The 21,992-nt window shown below is 54.6% G+C and overlaps 2 protein-coding genes across 6 annotated transcripts; both read left to right on the forward strand.

Moving 5' to 3' along the window:
- The first annotated feature begins 2,266 nt into the window (after positions 1–2,266).
- On the forward strand, positions 2,267–10,513 carry ODAD4 (outer dynein arm docking complex subunit 4). The gene is made up of 12 exons (XM_068418517.1): positions 2,267–2,436; positions 2,880–3,011; positions 3,314–3,467; positions 4,021–4,082; positions 5,091–5,229; positions 6,216–6,440; positions 7,442–7,649; positions 8,200–8,286; positions 8,502–8,698; positions 8,895–8,995; positions 9,426–9,504; positions 10,301–10,513. The coding sequence occupies exons 1-12, from the start codon at positions 2,323–2,325 to the stop codon at positions 10,504–10,506; spliced, it is 1,704 nt and encodes a 567-aa protein (XP_068274618.1). The 5' UTR covers positions 2,267–2,322; the 3' UTR covers positions 10,507–10,513.
- A 220-nt stretch (positions 10,514–10,733) lies between these two features.
- On the forward strand, positions 10,734–17,128 carry CNP (2',3'-cyclic nucleotide 3' phosphodiesterase). Of its 5 annotated transcripts, XM_068418527.1 has the most exons (5): positions 10,786–10,817; positions 12,857–13,526; positions 14,098–14,240; positions 14,769–15,041; positions 16,128–17,128. In XM_068418527.1, exons 1-5 carry the CDS (start codon positions 10,815–10,817, stop codon positions 16,230–16,232), a joined length of 1,194 nt encoding a protein of 397 aa, XP_068274628.1. In that variant the 5' UTR covers positions 10,786–10,814; the 3' UTR covers positions 16,233–17,128. The 5 variants fall into 5 exon arrangements, with proteins under 5 accessions (XP_068274627.1, XP_068274628.1, XP_068274625.1 ...); XM_068418526.1 differs by having other exon boundaries at positions 10,734–10,817; positions 12,862–13,526; positions 14,769–16,219; XM_068418524.1 differs by having other exon boundaries at positions 14,769–16,219.
- The last annotated feature ends 4,864 nt before the right edge of the window (positions 17,129–21,992 follow it).

The raw sequence follows: 21,992 nt of genomic DNA on the forward strand, positions 1-21,992 counted from the left end.
GGGCGCCGCCGCCGCCCATTGGCTGCCGCCGCCGTCACGTGGGCCTTGCCTGAGCGGCGGCCGCGCTCCCATTGGGCGCCGCCGGTGGGGCGCGGCCGCGCGGCCTTGTGGGAGTCGTAGTCCCGCCCCTCGCGCCCGCCCCCCGGCCGGGACCGCCCGGGCCCGGGGAGCCGCGGGCCGGCGGCGCTGGCGCCAGGCCGGGGCGGGAGGACAGGCCTCGCCGCTGGGCCGGCCCGCCCCGCCTGGCCCCGGGCCCCGCTGGGGCGCCCAGCGCCGGGGCGGCCCCGCGCCTCCCCGCCCCCGCTGCCCCGCACACCGCCCGCCCTGCGTGCCCGCACCTGCACCTGCGCCCGCCGGGACGGGGCCCGGCAGCGGGGCGGAGCCGGGCGGCCCTGCCCCAGCGCTGGGGCTGCCTGAGAAACCTCCCACGGGGCTGTTGTAACTGCGGGGGCAGGAGGCGCCCCCGATCGGGAACGGAGCATCACCGGCGTCCGTCACCACCGGAGCGCGATCCGCAGGGATACGGCCAGCGGGTGCCTCTCACCCGCACAGGGCAGCGGAGCGCGCACAGACCGGAGACAACAGCCAGGAGAGAGGCGTTTCTGCGGCGGTGTGAGGCCTCGGCCACCCTGCCTCCCTGCTCCCCGCTGCCCCGTTTCCTAACACGCCTCTACCGGCAGCCGTCACGTCTCTTCTGCTTGCCAGAAATAATCGCCGCACGTTCATTTCTTCCCTGGTATTTCCAACCTGTGACTAACGCACGCATCAGCCATGCTAAAGGGCAGTGGCCCGGGGGGGTCTCTCTGAGGAGAGCAGATGGCTTTGGTCCAGAGGTGAGGTCCGCTGTGGCCTGTATGACACCGTCACCAGGCTGGAGCACAGGCCTGCAACAGCCACTGCACGCGGGGAACCAGAGGACACAGACATCTCCTTGGGGAGAGCGTGTCACACCCAGCAGCGCCAGTGCGGAAAGTCTCCACACAAAACTGTTACCAAAAGCTTAAACTGTCTGAAATTCCCTGCCCGACTCCCTGGGGACAGGGGTGTGTCACACCGGCCTCCCACTCCAGGGCTCAACTGATGTTTGTCTCATCCCTCGTGCGTGAGACACCCTGCCTCCCTCCCACGCCGCGGTGCTGTGCAGCCGCTCCAGCCCTGTCCCACGAGCCGCGGAGTGAGGACGGGCCCTGTCATTCCTGAGCTGCGTCCAGAATCCAGCAGCAGTGCTGATTTTCCCCATGGTGAAGTTAAATCTTACAGGCTCTGAGCAGGACAGACGTGCCACACCCACTTGGAGCCACTTGGCAGAACAAATTCCTTCAAACATTAATCTTGGCAGGGTCTTAGCCAAGGGCTGAAATAAAGCCAAGACTAAAGTCACTGATAGGAGGAGAGAACCAGCAGCATCTCGCATTCGTCATTTGTTTGTCCAGGACTGGACACTGCAGTGATGAAACCGGTAGCAGCGGCCACCAGCAAACACCAAACAGCACCGGGTAGGCTGATTGCAGAGAGAGGGGTGGGCTGCCCTGGTGAAAGCCTTGCGGTAGGCACCGGCTCGTGACCTGGCTGAGCAGAGGAACCTGTTCGGCCTGACGTTCAGCAGGAGCCGAGGCGTTCACGCGATTGCTCTTGCAAAGCCATTTTACCAAGCACCTGCTCTCCCACACCCTTTCTTTCTGGCCGTGCCTCCAGCGCAGGGCTTTGGAAACCGGGGTGCCAGAACAAAACCCCAAGTGATCGGATGGATTGGGGCAGGAGAGACACTGCGAGCACCCGGGGTGCAGCCCCGGCTGGCTTCAGCTGGGGGCAAAACGCGCATTTCCTTCCTCCCAAGCAGCGCAGCCCCTCCCCGCGCACCTCTCCATCGCCACCCACGCGTGCCCCACTCACACCGCACCTCCGACCAGCCCACCCCGCGCTGCCTTCGCCCGCACCGCCGCGCCCGTGAGCGGCGCGGCCTCCCCAGCGCCCGCCGCGGAAACACGCCGCGGGGGCGTTCCCGTTAGCACCCGGCCCACGGCCGCGCGTGGCGCAGGCCCGCTCGCGGGTCTCCCCGCCGCAAGCAGCGAGCTCCCCCGCCGCGCCGTCTCGCCGGCGGGCCGGGCGCGGGGGCTGCAGCCGGGGAAACCGCTCCCGGGGCGCGGGGGCTGCAGCCGGGGGCACCGCGGCAGCGCGGGAAACTGCTGCCGGGGCGCGGGAAACCGCCCCGGGCGCGCCACCGTGACGTCACCGCCTGGGCGGGGCTCCGCGCCGCGCCGGAAGTGGCGGTTGCCAGGGGGCGGCGGCGGCGGCGGCGGCGGCGGCGGCGGCGGCCCGGCCATGGACTCGGACGAGGACACGGTGCCGGCCGGCACCTTCCCCAGCTTCATGACCGAGGGGAAGCTGCTGTGCCAGCGGGGCGAGTACGACAAGGCCCTGGCCTGCTTCAACAACGTGAGGGCGCCGGGGCGGGGCGGCGGGAGCGGGCGCGGGCGCTGGCACTCGGGTGCGTGGGGGCGGCTGCACGAAGGGGCACGTGGAGGAACGCGAAGGGGAGGTGGCGGCGTGAGGAGACGCGGCCCACCGAGGTGGTGGCACGGAGGGAGGTGTCCCCAAGGGCGCTTGGGGGTCCCAGCATGAAGGGAGGCGGCACACGCGGGGCGGTGTGGGGGGAGTGCTCGGGGAGGGGCGGCAGCACCTACGGCATGGAAAGAAGGGGTAGAGGGAACGTGTGGACGTCAAGAGAATACTTTTTGCAGTAAAAATGTTGTGTTTGTCCTCATCCATCATCAAGGTCCCTGTTGGGACAGAGCAGGTTGCATCAAATCTACGTGCTGGTATGTATTTGTCCCGCTGAGCCCCGCGGTGCTGACACAGCCCTGTCTGCTGCCTTCCAGGCGCTGAAGCTGAGAGAAGGAGACAAGCACTGTCTTGTTGCCCGCTCAAAGTGTTACCTGAAACTTGGAGACACAGAAAACGCCCTGAAATATGCTGAAGCTTCTCTCAAAGATGACAAAACATTCTACAAGGTAAACAGCATGAAGCGACAAGGGTCTGGGGTGGCCACGGATGGGTGTGAAACTCTGAAGGGGCTGGGAGACAGTATTGTGTAGAAACAGCTGACTCTGAGCACACCCTTGACATCTTTATTGCTTCCAGAGAAGTGGAGGTGCTTTGAGAAAGAGTTCCAGGATGGGCTTTCGCTGTATGCAGGTGGCAATAGCATACGGCTCTCACTTCTGCCTAGCGGGGAGTTAATTGAGATCTCTGAAGCTTTTTTTTTTACTCTTTTTTTATTCTTTTTTTTTTTTTTTCCCAAATGTCATTTTAGGGACTTTACCAAAAAGCTGAGACATTATATACCATGGGTGATTTTGAATTTGCGTTAGTGTTTTATCACCGAGGCTACAGACTACGTCCAGAACTAGCGAAGTTCAGCCTGGGCATCGAGAAATCCCAGGAGGCAATTGTCAACTGCATTGGAAGTAAGATGTTTCATTTTATGGCTCCTACACCTGCACGTGAAGCTCCTTCCTTCCTTCTGACCGGGCAAAACTGAGAGCTGCATTTCACTCTTCCCTCCACTGCCAGAGTGCAATCTGAGTAGCAGAACTGGATGTCAGAGTGAAAATGAAATGGGAGTTTTGCCCTAATGTCAGTGCACAAAAACTTTAAAATACTCCTCTGGCTTGCTGGAGATCCCTGTGCTTAGAGCTTTCCTTCCATTTTAAGCTTCAGCTGTGATCCCCCAGAAGAACCTGCCACCCTTTTTCCTCCTCTGTTTCCATGTCTCTGTGATGGGACCCCCTGGTGCCATGTGACAATGGTAATCAAAATCCCGAGGGGCACCACGTCTAGGAGCTGTACTCCCTGCTTACAGAACATACCAACATCCACATATTTCATGTGAAAGAGTTAGTAGAAAGCTTTATTTCAAACAGGACATTATAGGCTTGGCCTGTTTATGGTCATTTTAATTTCTAAAGCGTCTGCACTGCTATTCTTGAACACTAACACGTATTTTCTCTGCATTTGCAGGTCCATCCTCAGTTAAACTGGAGAATAAAGAGGATCTGTGCTTTATAAGCAGGCAGGCAGAGGTACAGTCTGAAGAGCTCTTGCTTTAGAAGCTAACTAGAGTTATTATAATGCTAATACTTTCTGAAATAGGCATTAGAGGATTAATAGTTTCTGCAGCAACATGGATGCGGATATGGCTGCTCTAGTGAAGCGCCTTCTGAGCGTAGGAAGCACAGATCTGCTACGAGAGCATTTATGCAGCTGTTTTTAATGTAGTTCTGGCTCAAGCTACACAAAATGTAAAGGAGAAGGCAGAAGGGGAGGGAAGAGCAAGCAAGGAGAAACACAGCCCACTTTGAAATGTCTCTGCCAGCCTGACTGGTCCTGTTGGGTGTTGCTGATCACCCATCAAAGGCTAATAAGTAACAGCACCGAGGTCGGAGCCAGGGTACATTTATCTCCAGTATTTACTTTGGTTTTACCTGATGTTTAAGGTTCACATTTTTGATAACGGACACTTTCTCGATTGCTTAATTTTGGGGTGGTCCACTGAGGTAGTGCCTTGTTCCTCCCAGGTGCCAAGCCACATTTCCCTTCAAAGTCAGCGTGGTGAATGCTCATTGCTTCCTTCAGCGGGAATTACGGGCGCTCAGTGGTAAAAGCAACTTACAGAAAGGGGCCTAAAGATTAGTGCTGTGATTGTTGGGATTTTGGAGGTGAAACTGTGGAAATACCCTCCTGACGTTCCAGAAGCCCTGGCCGTTGCAGCCTCTGTTTCTTTGTGGACAGCCAGCCCTGCCTCCCCCGCAGCACTGAGCAGGCAGCCGCCCAGAGCAGCACCCCACACTGGGGCAGAACTAATTCGTGCTCTTACTATAATGCCTCCCCCTGTTCTTGGAAGCGAGGGAGCACAACGGGGTGCAAAATTTCAGTTGTTCATGACACCAAAGCAATTGGTGAGACGCTGACTTTTTGCTTTTATTCAAAAAATAAGTTGGATTATATGGAGTGTAAACAGAATTCTGCTAATTCTAGTGTTCCCCACTAATCTCTCCCGACTTCCTTTATTTTTTCTCACTGTAAACCAGAAACTCCAAATCAAACTGACTAAGGATCAAAAATGGACAAGGAAACAGAAGCCTGCGAGGAACCCAAAAACAGAGCGACAGCTTCTTGGAGAGCTTTATGCTGACAAGGTCTACCTCGAACAGTTGATCAAGGATAAAGGTCTTTCTCCATTGTATTTAACTAAATGTTCCTTCTAAGCAGGTTCTTTTTTTTCTTCTGTCCCCACGGCTACTCTTCCTTGTCTGTGTCAGAGCTCACATAGCACATAGTGCTTGCAGTGGTCGTGAGAGGCAGGTGTCTGAGCGTACAGGTACTTTTGAACCCAGATCCAATATTCCTAACTATGCCTGAGCTATTTGCTTCCCTATTAGAAGGCAGGCTTTTATAACGGACAATAAATCAACCCAAAGCAATCTGTGCTGATGAAATCAAAAGCAGAAACAGTTATCCTAACAAATTACTTCTGTCATAATGATAAATTCCACTAACACTGGCATTAATTGCAGGGCATTGCTCATAAGGCTGTAACTCATTTGTGGTTTTGTTAGAAACGCTGTTAACATCAAGATGCAGGACTTGGAGAAGTATCTTATTTTAGAACTAGGCTGAAAGGTGATTCCCATTCAGTCATTTTTCTAGGGAACTCTTTACCCAGTAATAGAGAATTAATTAAGAATTCAGTCTCCTCACAGGTTTTATGGTATTACTAGCATTAATAATAGATGTGGGCTATCTGGTTTCCAGGCGTGTAAAAGCCCTCTCAGTTTCCATCTTGCCATCTAACCCACAGCACTTTTCAAAGTGCCATTTCAGTACGAATGTCCCAGACAGTTGTTCTGTCCAGGAGGACGGGCGCTCGCTCCTCACAGCTCGCCCCCACTAACTGGGGCCCTTCGTGGCTCTTGCCAGCAGAGAAGGCAGCAGCTCCAGGGGTGGGAGCACCAGCTCTGGCTCACTGAAACACAGGAGGGGGAACAGCAAGAGAGTGTTCCGTAACTTCTCTCCTAATCACCTCAGTTCTGAGCAGCACCGAAGACTTTGATTTCTAGGACTATCTATCAGAGCAGAAAAACATTCACCCTGAACTGCAGCTTCATCCCTCACGTACGTTAATAATTTCCTGGGTTCTACCATCTTATTTTCAGATTTAATGGCGAGCAGCACAAAGCAGGGGATCAAAGTAGCGGACCTGGTTTTGAGTGGCATTTCCTACCTGGAGGCACGCAGTGAATTCTGGCGGCAGCAGAAGCCCATCTACGCCCGTGTGAGGGAGCGCAAGCTCAGGCAGCAAAGGCGGGTCCGGGACAGGAAACGAAGACAGTCTGAGGTTGGCAGATACGTTGTGAAGAGCATGGAGGACATTGATATGTGTAGGTGTCCTGCCTGGAAGCAGTAAGAAAATGATGATTGGCACATGTAATTATTTGCTGTAGTAGTTACAGACCAGAACAGCAGCCGTGCAAGCATTCCCAAACACTAGTAGGCAGTTTTGGGAAGTATTTGCTTTTGTATTCTCCACCTTTCCCAACATTTTTTTAGATACAGAATCCAACACATTTTTTTCTCAGCGTTTTCTGTACTTGAGGTCTTGCTGATTGGTTTTCAGGACACCACTTAGATATCAAAGCCAGGCAGGCCACTGCTGCATGCTTAGCAAAAGCCCCTGGCCAGCCTGGCAATCAGAAGTTGTTTCATTGAGAGAACGCCGGGCACTGGGGTTCAGCGTTTCTATAGTTCAAAAATACCATTGTGGAGAGCTGAAGCAGCTGAAAACCAGTGGTCTGGAGGGAAGGGTCAGCCACTTCTGGTCTCTTTCTCTCTTCCTGTGCTACATATTTTACAACTCGGGGAAAACAATTTAGTCCTTACTGCAATTCACCTCTTCTAAGCTCCACCAGCTCGGGGGAGGTAGTGTCAGGAACACCCTGCAGCCCAGCCGGGCGCGTTGAGCAGAGCTCAGCAGGAGAGAGCAACGGGCTAATTTAGGAGATAAAAACCTAAGTACTGTAGCTAGAACTTTCTCTCCAAGACCAAACTGTCCTGCTGCAATAACTATGAGCTTTCAAAACCTTCAGACAACAAGCATCGCTCTCCTTTATTTTTCTTCAGCAAGTATGAAGTGCTGCCAGGGTCATTGCCTCTTCCTTGCTGCGATGAAAGTGGTTTCCAGCAGTGCCGGGTGGCGAGTCAGGAGTGCCACCTCCCAGGGGCAGATTTCTTGGAGGGTGGAAGGAGGAGTGTAGGAGATGCACGAAGAGCCAGGAGCTCTAACCTGTCCCAAGCTCTGAGGCATACACAGCTGCACTTGGCCTTACTTCCCCAGTGCCGCTGTGTCCACACACCAGCACTAAACTTCCCTCTTTGTCTCTAGTGCTGACTGGCGGCTCCCCGGAAGAAAGCTGCAAGAAAGCTGAGCATGTGCTAAAAACAGTTCAAGGGTGGTCAGATGATGAGGTTCCCAACAAGAACGAGCTGATTGGAAACCTCCACAGCTGTATTGGGAACGCTCAGCTAGAGATGGGCTGGACGGAGGCGGCTCTGCAAAGCCATCAAATGGATCTGGAACTTGCCAGGCAGAAGTAAGTGCTGAGAAGTTCAGATGGATGGGGAAAAGAGGAAAGTACCTCTGGTGGGATGTTTTAGCATCAGGTAATGTAGTAATTCTCACCCGGAGATTTATCAGGGCAACACGTTCAGACTCTGCCCAAGTGTCATGGTCTCTAGTGACTTACTGTCTTCACTGTTTCACAAATGAGGAGGCTGAAGCAGATTTTTAAAGGACATAGACCACGTGGCACATCAAAATCTCTGCTGAAGCAAAGCAAGAGAACACAAGTCCCATTCTCAGCACTTTACCCTCGAGTACACACTTCCTTCTCAGGAAGGTCAGACTCGAAATTGCAAGTTTTCTGCTACGTTTTCTCTTAAAATCATTTGCATTCAAACCACGATAGCAGCCTTGATTTTATGACTTTCAGTCTGACATAGGTCCTTCACCTCTTAACTCTCAACACTTTGCCTGATGTCATGTTGAGCACCAAAGAAAATATATAAGGCTGAAGAGAGCACAGACTGTATCGGGGACAAGACTACGTCACCTACTGGGATTTCTTTTTCTTTCCACCGCAGTGACCTGCCAGATGCCATATCCAGAGCCCTCGATAACATCGGCAGAATTTATGCCAGAATCGGCAAGTTCCAGCAAGCTATTGACACGTATGTAAAATTAGTAAAATTAGAAAAGGCATAAGGTTGTATTTTGAATTAAATAGATGCTGTCTTTTCAGTTTGTTTATCCATACTGCTAGCAAGGGGGGGGTGTGAAATTTTTCGTAACAACAGTATCTGGAGCCCTTTGTAGACTCAGGGGCTGCAATTGTAACTGCACCTCGTGAGAGTCAGTGTCTGCCTTTCTTACTCTCTGCTTGAAGTTGGGAGGAGAAGATTCCAATGGCAAAATCCAGCCTGGAGAAGACCTGGCTGTTCCATGAAATTGGCCGATGTTACCTTGAGCTGGATAAAGCTGAAGCAGCCCAGAATTACGGGCAGAAGTCCCTGCAGTCAGCGGATGAAGAGGGAGATGCTGAGTGGCAACTCCATGCCACTGTGCTAGTGGCAGAAGCTCAAGGTAAAGGTGTTAGTACAAGCGTTCCTCTAAGGATGGAGACAGCCTGTCTGTCCAGCACCTTAGTGAGAACATCTCTGTGAGTTCACAGCCAAAGTAACTGTTCAGATCAAGACCTCTCATTGGAGACTTACTTGATTAACTGTTGTTGTTCTCTTCATCTTGTGTTACCATAGATGTTTTCATTTGTCTGTTACAGTAAAATTAAAGGATTACCAGCCTGCAATCAAAAACTTTGAAAAAGCACTTGAGAAGGCAAAGCTTTTTCACGATGAAGCTGCTGAAAAGGCCATCATTAATGTAAGTGGGTTGTTGCAAAGAGGAGAGAAGCTTGGGGCAGCAGCAGCAAGTTAGCTCAGCTGTTGTCTGGTGTCCTGTGAACTGAGAAAGCATCCCTGCAGAGCGAGGCTGTTAGGAGTGGGAAAATGCAGCCCCTGAAGCAGTTTACATATTAAAAGTTATGAAACCTCCTGGCTCAGAAAACTTAACCCCAGTTTTTAACTAGTCCAACATAGAGAAGGGTGAAGCGGTGAGTCTCCAGGGGAGGAGACATTTGGTAAGGGACACTAACAGGCAGGAATCACTGCAGGGAGAGACGAAGCATGCTACTGCAGAGTTTTACGGTAGGAAAGGAGCAGATAACGATAGCAGAGATCCAAAGAAAACAGGAAGAACTTAGGTCTGTCACAGCATTTCTAGAGCTTTTATTAATAAGCCATATCCCTTCCAGGCCTTAGATGCTGTGAGCAAAAGCTTCATGGAAGAGCTGAACAAAAAAAGAGAAGAAGTGGCAGCTCACTCTCTTCCAGGTAGTTATCATTGTGACCTCTGCGCCCCGTAAGTACAAAAATTCTCCACTGTCCTTTTCTGGAGCACAGACCAAGGCGCAGGAGCGAAGCACTCCATTCCCAGGTAGCAAGCAGCCACATTTCTGGCCCATATTGAATCCTCTGTGCTCGTACATAGGAGGAGGAATTAATTTATATGTGAAGCCGTGGCGGTTACAATTTGTGGCTTCAGTTTTTTGGTGGTGAAGGTTTAATCTTGAGCAGGTATAAACCAGAGTGAGTGATGGCGATGAAGCCCGGGTAACAGCGAAGGAGCCTGGTTTCACTCTTCAGTGCCATCCAGTTAAAAAACTGCTTTTAATAACGCCGAAAGCAGCTCCAGTGCCCAGAACGCAGAACTGCGGGTGCAGTCAGAAGCAAAACGTGCCTGTAAAAGCGACTGTGAATAAGTGAGATCCACAGCGCTGAGGCCTTCAAAACCATCAGCTGCGTTTTAGAACCCACGGAGTGTGAAAGTGTTGATTTCCTTGCAAGTATTGAATTAAAATCTGTGTAAAAGCACTGACCTCGTCCAGCCGTGCCCACCCCGGAGCACGCCGAGCCCGGGCAGGCGGCGGCAGCACGCCCCACGCGTCCCCGGTGCAGCCCCCGCTGTCCGCTCGCCTCTCATCAATCACCAGCAACCCGAGTCCTGTGAGACAGAAAATCGAGGAGAGCTTTCTCATGGTGGTGGTGGAGGTGGGGGGTCTCGGTTCTCCTGAGCTCCCCCGATCGCTCAGTGCTGGGACTGGGTCTAAGGTCGCTTTTTCCTCCCCAGATGATGATCGCAGCAGTGAAAACACGGAAGACTCCGAGGACAGAGAGAGGGAGGGAGGCGAACAAAGCACAGAGGCTCGAGAGGATGAAGAGCCAGAGGAAGATCAAAGGAACGATGAGGAACAGGGAACCGCTGAAGAAGGGGGGAACGAAGAAGGAAAGGAGACCGCGAGCGGGGGGGGAGAAGAGGGGAGAGAGGATGAATAAACCGGAGCTGACAAACCGCCGCCGTGCCCCGCGCTGGTCCCGAGGCGGCGGAACGAACCGTCCGGCGGCGGCCGGTGCTGCCGGGCACCCGCTCCCGGCCCCTCCGCAGCGGGGCCCTCCCGGGCGGGCGGGGGGCTGAGGCTCCGGGGGAGGGACCGGCCCGGCCCCCCGCTCCCCCTCCCGGTTCCCCCCCGGTTCCCTCGCGCCTGCGCGGCCACGGGCGGGGCCGGGGGGGCCCGGTGCTATGAAAGGGGCCGCGGCCGCGCCCGCCCCAGAGCCGCTCCCCGCCGGCGGCCGCTGCGCTCACCATGGTAAGTGCGGGGCCGGGGCGCGCAGCGAGCGGGGCCGGGGTCGGGGGTCGGTTCCCGGCGGCGTCGCCGACACGTGGGCGCTGGCCCCGGGGGGTGCAGGGGGCGGCCGGGCCCCAGGTCCAAGCCCTGGCCCCGGGGTCCCCACGGTAGAGCCGGGGGTGCAGCGGCTCCGTCCCGGACGCCCCCGGAGCATCGCTCCTTCCCCGCGGGGCGCGGGGACAAGCAGGGGCTTTGTGGGGACAGCGGGGAGGGAGGGGACGGGGCGCGGGCTCAATGGGGGATTGTCCGCCCCGGCACCCCGGTGCTCCGCCGGCGCGGGGCTCAGTGGGGCCATTGTCCGGCCAGGCGCTGCGTGGCCCCGGCCCATGAAGGCGACTATTGTCCTCCGCGCTGGCCACCGAACAATGGGGCCGGGGGGTGTTTTCTATTATTGTTCTTTTGTTTGCGCGTTTGAAAAGCGGCTTCAGTTACTGCCATCGCCCGCAGCTGCCTTCGGGGGGACAGCGGGGCTGCCCGGCCCCGGCCTGGCACACGGGGCCCCACTGTGGGGATGGCTCAAGCCAACGTCCCCTCGTTGGACAGGACACTTACACTGCGAGGAGGAGCAGCTCTCGGAGGAGCAGCTCTCGGAGGAGCAGCTCTCGGAGGAGCAGCTCTCGGAGGCGGCTCACACCAGCTGCTTCCTCTTGTACGACGGCCCGAGAGCCCCAAGTCCGTGGGGAGGCTGACGCGGGGGGCCCAGGGGAGCTGCGTGGTCCTCGCTCTTCCCAGACGCCCATTCATTCCTGCGGCAGGACTCTGGAATAAGAGAGAGGAAGTTAATCAACTGAAATAGTTCGTTTTTAAACAACAGCTTCACCCCGAAACAGGGAAGCCGTGTTTTTCTGCCCAGGGCAGAGCATTTATCTAATAGTATGTAAAACCCCTCGATTTTTGCATCAAAGGCAAAACTTACTCCTTCGGCATCACTCTGCAGCCCCTGGCGCAGCGCTCGGCTCCAGAGCCGGGCAGGGCCGGTGGCAAGTTCGCACATTGAGCCGAAAACCAGTGGCTGCCCCCTTGGTGCTACTGAAAACTCGCACAGTTGGAGAAATTCCTCGTTTCCTCCCAGTCCCGTTTTCCCAGGCCCTGCTGGGAATTGCTCTGGGAGTGCAGTTACGGGCGCTGCTGGCAGGAGGGGAGGGCGAGCCCGCAGCAGCTCCCTGGCAGCGCCTTTCCCAACCGCCGGCGGTTCTGTGGGTGCTCGGGGCTGGTTTCGCTTTCGTGTTCAGCTCAGCAGCTGCGGGGCGGGTTTGTCTTTGCCAGAAGCAATTTCAGTTGCTCTTGGTCTCAAGAGGAGCCCAGATTCCCTCCTCTGGGGCACTTTGGGTGCTGATGTTCAGTACGGCGTGAAAAAAAGGCAATTCTTAACGCAAGAGACCGTCCCCTCGCAGCCCTTCCTCCGAACAGCCCTTCCTGGGGGGATGGAGGGTCCTGAACAGGCTCAAAGCCCTTCGCAGTCTCTTTTATCCGGATGAAGCGATGAGACCGCAGCGGCTGCCACAACCTGCCGGGACTTTCGTTTCCCGTTTGCAGGCGGAGTTCCCCGCAGTGCCCTGCCCCTGTGACCCGGTGGCCACACGTGTTTGTTTAAGTGTTCAGAAATAACTCTGACACTTGTGCTCTGCCTGGGCTGAGGCTTTGTGGAGCTGCAGCTGCTGCCACGTGACGGGTAAAACTTCCCCTTCCCGGTCAGGCAGGACGGCAGCTGCCGAGGCCGGAGCCGCAGCGTCAGCCCCCGGGTCGGTGCCGGGGTCCTGCCGTGGGACCAGCCCCACGGGTCGGTGCCGGGGTCCTGCTGTGGGACCAGCCCCACGGGTCGGTGCCGGGGTCCTGCCGTGGGACCCACCGGGCGGCTGCACGAGGGGGTTTGAGCCAAGCGGGGCACGAGGTGAGGGGCCGTGGGCGTAGGGACGTTGCCCGGGCCCCCCCTGCCCAGCGGCGCACACGGGTGCAGTGGGAGCGCACGCCCTGCAAAATATTTCCTTCTTGCATTTCAGAACAGAGGCTTCTCAAAGAAGAGCCACACATTCCTGCCTAAAATATTTAGGAAAATGTCTACTCAATCAGCGAAGGAGCGACCCGAAGGCTTGCAGTTCCCTTTCCTTGACGATGAAGACACCATCTCCACAGTCAAAGAATCTAAAACCTTTTTTATCCTCCGAGGGCTGCCTGGCAGCGGGAAGTCCACCCTCGCCCAGGCTATCCAAGACAGGTATAAAGATGCCTGCAAGGTCATCTCTGCTGATAGCTATAAAATCACACCGGCAATAAGAAGCACCGTTCCTGAAGAGTACTCAAAGGTGGACGAGGATCTAGTTGACTATTGCAAACGAGAGGTCAGCGTTATCGTTTTGGATGACACTCACCATGAGAGGGAACGACTGGACCAACTCTTCGATATTGCTGACAAATACCGGTACAAAGTCGTCTTTGCCGAGCCCAAAACGCAGTGGCGGCTGGATTGTTTGCAGCTGAAGGACAAGAACCAATGGAAACTGTCAGTGGAAGAGCTGAAGAAGATGAAGCCGAGCTTGGAGAAGGAATTTCTGCCCATGTATTTTGGGTGGTTTTTGAGCAAAAGAAGTTCAGAGACCCTGAGGAAGGCTGGCCAGGCCTTCTTGGATGAGCTTGGAAGTCTCAAAGCCTTCAAGAAGGAGAACAAATACTGTACGTATAGAAGCGTCTTACCAAGTTCTTACTCTGTTGATGCAATGTTGGCACTTGGCAAGTGGAGCACGCGCGGTCAGCTTCTCCAGGGGATTTTAGTTAAAGTTAGCAACAAGAAAACCTGTTTAAAGATACTAATCTGTTTCCCATAGTTGACAAAGTTGCTGTTGTAAGTAAAAATAAATGACACCGTTTTTCCTAAGAAGCCTGTTCTGGGGTGGCACTGCAGGGAGCTGGGTGGGGATGGCAGCAGCGTGGCCGGGCATCCCCTGGTTGCTGTGATGAGCCAAAGAGAAGGGAAAGGCTGAACAGTCTGGTCCCTTAAGGGACTCGTACAACACCAAGGTCAAGGCGAGCCGTGGTGAGGTGCAGAAGCTTCTCTTTCCTAGTTACATCCACGGTTAGCCTAGGTGGAAGGAGGAGTTTTATTTACCCATCTAGTCCTTTTCAGCAGTAAGAAAGATGAAACATGAAGGACAGGTTGGTAAAGAAAGCTGAGACGGGATTTGGCTCGTGGGGGGACATCAGGGGGTCATTTTTTGACACTAATATTGTTTACCTGTATTTGCAGTTGCTTCTGCTATTGAAGATCCCAAAATAAAAATAGATCTCACCAGCTACTTTGTGAAGAGGCCGCCCGGGGTCTTGCACTGCACCACCAAATACACCGACTTCGGGAAGGCAGCTGGAGCTGAGGAGTACGCGCAGCAAGAGGTGAGCACCGGGGCTCCGCTCCTCCCGCGGCTGCCCCCGTCCCAGAGGGGACCCTCTCGGGGTGGGCCGGGGACGCGGCTTGGCTCGGAGCCGAGGGGCCAAACGTAGGGACAGGGAGTGTGTCCACGTGGCCTGTGTGGTAGAAGAGTCAGTTGTAGGAGAGACGGCGCCTGCTCCCTGTTAGTTTCCAAACAACACTCCTGCCCCCCATCGCCCCCGACTTCCAGCGTCATCTCCAATGGCTTGATTGGAACGATGATGACTTAAGGTATTTGCACTTCCACTAAATTATTTCAAATCAGACGAGCCCAAGTTAAGTACTGGAAGTTGTGAAGGAAAAAGATGTAACCAGCTCTGAGTCCACGGAGCAGGAGCTTTGGGCCATGAGCTGCCAGTTGCCATCAGCGTTGGGAACAGGTCACAGCCGGAGCTCCAGTGCTCAGCCCACAAAGCCAACGCGCCGCTGCACGTCCCCGCTGGCTGCAGGCGGTTAAAGCCCTGTTCTGCGCTTCTCTCCTCTCCTCCCAGGCTGTGAAGGCTTCCTACGGCAAAGGCTTCACCCTGTCCGTGTCCGCGCTGTTCGTCACAACAAAGACTGTCGGTGCTCGCGTGGAGCTGAGCGAGCAGCAGCTGCTGCTGTGGCCCGGGGACGCCGACAAGATCCTGCCCGCCGACAGCCTCCCCAAGGGCAGCCGCGCTCACATCACCCTCGGCTGCGCCAACGGCGTGGAAGCCGTCCAGACCGGGCTCGATCTGCTGGAGTTTGTGAAGCTGGAAAAGGCGGGGAACAAAGGGGATCAGGTGGGGGAAATCGGTGGGGGGAAACTGCTGTATTTCGGGAACGGAATGTGGATGCTCGTCCTCTCTAAAAAGCTCGACGTGAAGGCGATATTCTCAGGGTACTATGGCAAAGGAAAACTCGTGCCAACGCAGAGCACCAACAAACGGGGCTCCGCGTTCAGCTCCTGCACCATCATCTAGGCGCGTGGGCAGGGCAGCTTGGCGGTTGGTTTATTTTTAAAAGGCAAGTAACTCCTGTAACCTTTAAAAGTGTAAAGAGAAATAATTCTACCGTTACTAAAGTAAGCCCTTTTGCCAGCCCCGGTGTGAAGCCTCTCGGGGGAGAGTTCATTGGCCCCAGAACAGGAAGAAAACAAGCAGCTCGTGACTGACAAACTCACGTAACGTGTTGGTAACCAACGTGCTGCTGAGTGTATTTGCAAGGAGGGTTTTGGAGAGGACGAGCCGTGGCGGGCTGCTTGTTTTCTTCCCCAGAGGAAGATCAGCTGGGTTCTTTATAACATCCCCCCAAACCACAATCGTTAGATCTTTACCTGTCAGTGCCAGAAGCCTGTGCCCGACTGCTCTGAAGCCACGGGAACTGCGTCACGTCTCTTCCCCTTCTCCCACACCCAAGGGGCTGACATGGGTCGTGCTGGTAGCTGAGTCACTGGGTAGCAACCAGCAAGGCCCAGTTGTGGATCATTCGTGTCACGTGCGGCAGTTCCTTGGTTCAGCCCCCAAGAGCAGGGGCAGCTCATGGCTGGGATCAGGTCAGTCCCGTGGCCACCAGCCGCGCCCAGCCCCGATTCGGGATCGCTTCCTTCCTTGCCAGGAAGAGCCCTGCTGGGGAGCGGGAGGAAAGCACGTGCCAGGTGATGTCTTAGAGAGCCACCATGGCCTTAAAAAAACCCCAAACCACAGAAAGGGAAACCCGTGGAGTCCCAGGAGAGGGACGCGGTTCCTGTAGCGCGGCTCCAGTCGTGGCACCTCACCTGTCCGTGGGCTGGACCAAGCACTGTCCAGTGTCCTTGTCCTGCAGGGTCCAACCCGGCCTTGGCAGGGAGTGGAAGAGATGAACTGACATCTTTTTCTGTCTTTTTATAGCAACTAAAATCATGTCTGAAGTACAGAACCGTACTTCATGCAAGATTTTACTACTTGGCTCTAATGCACTTGAATGTTTCGGTTAGGATGGCAGTAACATTGTAATTTAGGAGGTAAGTGGAGGTACCGTAACTGCGTAACTTCAGTCTGCTCAAACCTAAACCACTGGCTGGGAAAAAAGTTAATGACCCAGCACGTCTGGTAGAGTCTGTTCTATTGGAACTCCTGCTCTTGCTCGTGGCCGGGCGGGAGCCCCGGCGCTGCTTTGCTCTAACACAAAGCTCAGCTAACGGCTTCAGGCCAGGCCAAGTTTAACTCACGCTGTGGCTGTTGGTGAACTGCGTAGTGAAACTAATCCCGTATTAACAGATGTAAATACTTACTGTGATTGAGAAGCACGTGCTGGGCCCGTCTCTGCAAGGGGGCTGTGGTGGGGGTGCACACCCAGACGCTGCTTGGGAGCCCGACTGCCCGGGCGAGAAGCGTTTCTCCGACGGATGTTTAAAACAAGGAGTGTTGTGGGGCTCACCTGGTAAACGCTCCGATAAAGCAAGGTACTTCCTGCTGTTTCAAAAAGCTGGATGAGAATAAATTCTCATTATAACATAAAAATTTATATATATACACACAGCCCCACAGCACCTGTAATCCTCCCTTACCTTCAACAGAGAGACCCTGGCGAGCTTCTGCCCAGGCAGCGGGGCGAGCACCCGAGGGTCAGCTCGGGCCTTTCCTAACAGAAACCTCACGCCGGTTCGTTCCATCAGAACTTTAAAAGCGTTTCCCAGCACCCGCCCGGGGCGGCTCCAGGGGCGCAGGAAAACCCGACCCCCTCCCGGGGACCAGCCCAACGCTCCCAGCACGTCCAGCACCGCCACGCACAGCTGGAGCGTCTTGTTTATTTGCCTGTTCAAGAACAACAGTGAGACTGTCGTCATTTCAGTTTTTATTAGTTTGTACATCATATACAGTTTATAATAAAGTAAACCAATTGCATATGGTTTTGCTTCAGTCTGTGATATTCTTCATATAAACACATCATTATGAGTTATGCCTAATGAAGTAAACAACAAATATTCACATTTTTACCATTCACATCCTAGAAAGGCAGGGCCGGGCAGGGACAGGGCTCCGACCGCTGTGAAGCCCGTCTTGGAGAGGACGCCGTGTTTGGCAAAGCGACGGGGACAGGGGTTGCTCCACGCGACGCCTTTCCTCCCCCGGGAGAGGCCGAGATATTTACAGTGAGGTAAGCGTTCAGGATTGCGGTTCAGGTAACACTGCAGCACAGGGCCTGGCGTCCCCTCCAAGGCGGCTTCACACTGGCGCCCGGGTTTGTCCTGGCTACTCCTTAACGCCGTACAACAAAGCGGACGCATGCAATGGAGGTGCTCGGTTTGCTGACGCGCACTCAACCCCTCGCCGGTGCTTCACGCGATTTCCTCCTTTGAACCACGAGCTCTCGAGAGCAGGAGGAGGACGGGGCCACCGAGGCCACGCTGGCTGTGCCAGACCCGCAGCCCAGTGGCACACACAGCCGGAGGCAGCGGCCCGGCTCTCCCAACAGGTCGCTGCCGCCCCGCGTGTGCCACAGCTCCGGCTCGGTCACACCGTGCCGTGGCCGATGCCTCGGCTCGGCGCCTGCTGCCGCCCCGCAGCAGAGCCTGCCTTCGGGGGCCCGATCTGGGCTAGAGCGAGGACTGGCCTCGCCCTGCTCAGAGGAGACGGGATAACCCTGTCCCTGCCCGCGGGAGCGGGGGACGCCGAGGAGGGCCAAGGCGTTACGCGCCGTCTTTGGAAGGCAAGCACGGCTCCTGCCGCCCCGTGAGCAGGAGCCCAGGGACCCCCCAGGACACGGCACGGCTGCGACAGCCCCAGAGCCGCCTCACCCCGCTGGGTGCAGCGCACGGGCTGCCCTTTCTGCTGAAGAAAGGGGAGGGGAGGGTACAAGGCACAAATTTAAACGGGATGAAAACCACCCACTTGAAGGTAAGCGAACGTCTTTAGTTATTACTGAATCTGAGGAAGTAATTTGGAAAGGAGAGCAAACCACTGCGCGGTCCCAACGCTTTGGTCATTCAAAGGGCTGAAGAGCGATCGGAGACCAGCGCTCGCGGGCGGGCGCAGGAGCTGAGCCCGTGTCCGTGCTGGGAACGGAACAACAGCCCAGCAGCTTTCCCTCTGTATCCCGTCGGATACAGAAAGCCGAGGGACTTGCAATATCCCATGGGTAGTAACACTGCTGTCCCCAACCACTTCATTTTTCTTTTTTTCCAATTGGCATTCACAAAGCAGCCTTTAGCACGAAGGATCCAGCTTTACAGCAACACTTCCAAGCTCACAAACGAAACCACGCGCTCTCCTGTGTAGCCGGGGTAGCAGAAACAACGAGGAGCCTGTCAGTGGGCAGCCAGGAGCATCGTAACGGCCTTCGCAGCCAACCTCAAGCCCAGGGTCAGTGTTCCTGGAAAGGACTCGCAATACTCCCCCGCCAAAGCTGGAGCTGACACAGCATCAGATTTGTAAAGTAAATCCACACAAGAAAAAACACACCAGGCTTTGTGGCCCAGAGGTCAGACCACGGTACATGCAAGTATCTCCCACACACTAACATCACTGATGCATGTTTTCATTTTTAAAGCATGAAATTGCTTCCATTTTAATTTGAAATTATGCCCACAGCAGCTCAGGCACCACAAGCATCGCGATGAGGCAAAAAACCATCCGAGGGAAAGCGCAACAGTCCAACGATTCCTTATCTCCTTGCAAACACCAGAGTCACACCGCCGAAGCCTCACGCACACGCCTGCTCTGCCCGGAGCCACGCGCCCCACACGCACACGCTGTTTTCCCCGTAGCTCACAGCTCTCCCGGGGGAAGCCGACAGCTGCTCCGCCAGCGATCGAGCTGTTCAACAGCAGCTACATCCCTCACACCGCCACAAGACCCCTGCTCCCTCGCACGCCAGCCTGCTCGGGCTTTCAGCCGCGCCAGCTCGGCGTCCCTGGGCGATCACCCCGCGCAGGAGCTCTCACAGCACCAGCCGTTCCGGGCAGGAGCGGGGAGGCCGAGGGGCAGACGTGCCCCACGCAGCAGACGCTGCTCAGCCTCGGTATTTCGGGCCGTTCACCAGACAGATCCGGGCACACGGGACAGTCCGGGGGCAGGTCCAGGTACGTTTCAGGGTGAAGCATTAAGGCTTTGGCTGTTACACCAAACCCCAAACCTTTCAGCAATTACAAAGACCGACTTCCAGGCAGATAACTTCTCATTAGAAGGGCTTTACCATTGGTTCCTTCCCCCTGCCAAGTTCATGTGGTGGCCGACGGTCACACCAAGGGGAACGGCACGCTCCTAAGGCTCAACGCACGCACACCCCGCTGTGCTCGTGACCTACGGCAACCGCCCCCACCACCTGCACCAGCTCCAGCCCATCCTCGAGAGAGCCCAGGCACACCACCACCTCCAGACACTTATTCATTATCTCTGTGGCCAATTCCTATGTCTGGTCGCCCGGGTCGAGCCGAAGGAAGCCAGGGAGCTCTGCAGAGCGGTAGCAGCTACAAAAATGGCACTAAGGCTCCCTGTGGCCACGTACAAAATACAACCCATGAACAATGTTCTGGAACTACCAAGGGTGAAAGGCAACGCGTCAAGCAACGCACGGCTAAGCGGGTTTTTCTGAAAGAACCAGAGTCCCGTGTCTCCAGGCGGTGCCAGGACGCGGGGGAGGTTACAATGCCACCACCCCTCCGGTGGTCCAGAGGCACCGGGAGCCACCGAACGCCGCTCAGACCCCAGCGCTCTGTGCAAAAGGGAGCACGTGTTCGCCTCCACTTTGAATCACAAAATAACACTCCTTAGAAAAGTTTTGGCACTCACCACATTAATATTTAACTACATTAAATCATGCATTCATGTACAGTTTTATAAATATCTGCTGCATACGTTCTCTCTCAGAAGAAAAGCCATCCCACTCCTGTCCTCAAGGAATGGTCTCATTCAGAGCTGGGAGAGAAGGAAGCCTGTCGTACCTAACTGGGGGAGGGGGAAACAATAATAAAACCCACTGACAAACGCAGGACACATCTCTGCGTGGCGATAAAAGACTGAGAGAAGTCCAAACTGTACAGCAATATCAACACACACAGGACAAGACATTATGAATCCCGAATGCCAGACTAAAACAAGTCCTGTAAACTCTGATTTCCAAGTGCCAGGAGAACTGGAGAAGTACCCATATGCATAGACCAGTATGTCAGTTCCCCAGGGATTCACCGTTTCAGAGTCTGAAGGATGCCAGGACCTTATTTTGCTCTCAGTGCAATCCGGGTGAGTCCATCACGTTACACTGGTGCAAAGGAAATTACAATAAAAGTTGTAGAGTCTATTTTTGCAAACATTACTCAACATTGGCTCATTTTAAAAGCTGACTTTTGAGCGAGTTATAAAATACTTCCTTTATTCTGCAGTACTAGAGTTTAAGCCCTTAAATCTTCCCTCTATGAAAGCAGATTGTCAAAAATTCTGACAGAACCCAACCGCGGGACGGTGGCCCTCGGCGGCAGCAGCACCACGACACTATTGCAACTGCGGGAAATGAAGTTACCTTGTGCTGCAGTCTGGCAACTCTGTCCCACTGAACAGCACACAGCCCTCGAAAGGGAGGAAGACAAAGATGTCAGCGTTCAGAGTGATCACTTCACGCAATGAATTCATTGCAATTTTTATTCCTGCAGTAAGAAGTTCGATCAGATATTACACAACAGTTAGTGCCAGGTTTCTCTAGGGAAGAGCCTTGCATGGATTTATATGAACACCCGTTTTCTCAGCCCTCCAAACGTCACCACGCTACCACAGGTCAGCACAAAGCACTGTGGATCCTGCAATGCTGCCCAGACTCTGCCCCTCTCGCTGGCGCTGCCGATGCCAACACGCCTTCTCTCAAACCCCCCTTCCGAGTGGGGCTGCCCGCGGGCAACGCCGCGCTCCAGACCTGCTTCACAGCCAGCATTTACCTCGAACAAAGCACCTAGTCAAAAAGGTCCTTCACTCGCTAGAGAAAAAGGGGAGAACTCTGGAAGCAGCGTCCCCTCTCAGCTGAGATCCTGCTGTAACACCACATTTACGGTGAAAAACAAACCCGCATTGATGTCAGCTGGCAGCACCCCCACGCCGGGCTGGGACGCGCAGCTGCCCGCAGCCCAGCCCCACGCTGCGCGGGAGAAGCAAGCGACAGACTGTCAGTTCAGAGTTTGACTTGGCATTTTCTTGCTTCTTTGGACTAGTAAATTACTTCTAGTTGCAAACTACTTTAACCTATTTGTACAGTTCCTGTAAACGAGAGCACACCGCTGCACACACACAGCAACCGTTTGCAGTTATTAACCTGAATATTTGCATTTCTTCAGAGCTAGAAAGAGCTCACCCACGTTATGGATCAGTGACACGAAACCAAACATCAAGCTCAACAAAATCAAGTTTTAGCACAAATATTAAACGTTCAAGTGGATTAGTTAAAAAAAGTACGGTGAAGAAATTCAGCACAGAGCAAATTCAATATTCCCTTCAACAGGACAATTCTTGGAGTGGAAACACAAAGCCCTTAATTCTAGCTGCATCACAGGGAATTCTCACATAAGCTGCTCTTTGAAATCCAAAGCAGCATTTCTCTGGTATAAAACTGTTAAGCTCACACGGTATCATTTAAGTTAATGCCCAAGTGTACCTTCTGGGAGAACCACAGCAAAAAAAAAAAAAAAAAAGAAGAAAACAAGACAGCTGGCAGGTAAGACATGATTGTGTGAAACTTGACGGAATCTGGGCAATATTTTCAGAAGGTTACAGTAACTTACAAGCCACTAC

This window comes from Nyctibius grandis, chromosome 26, assembly GCF_013368605.1.
Source record: "Nyctibius grandis isolate bNycGra1 chromosome 26, bNycGra1.pri, whole genome shotgun sequence".
In the NCBI taxonomy this organism is placed as follows: Eukaryota; Metazoa; Chordata; class Aves; order Nyctibiiformes; family Nyctibiidae; genus Nyctibius; species Nyctibius grandis.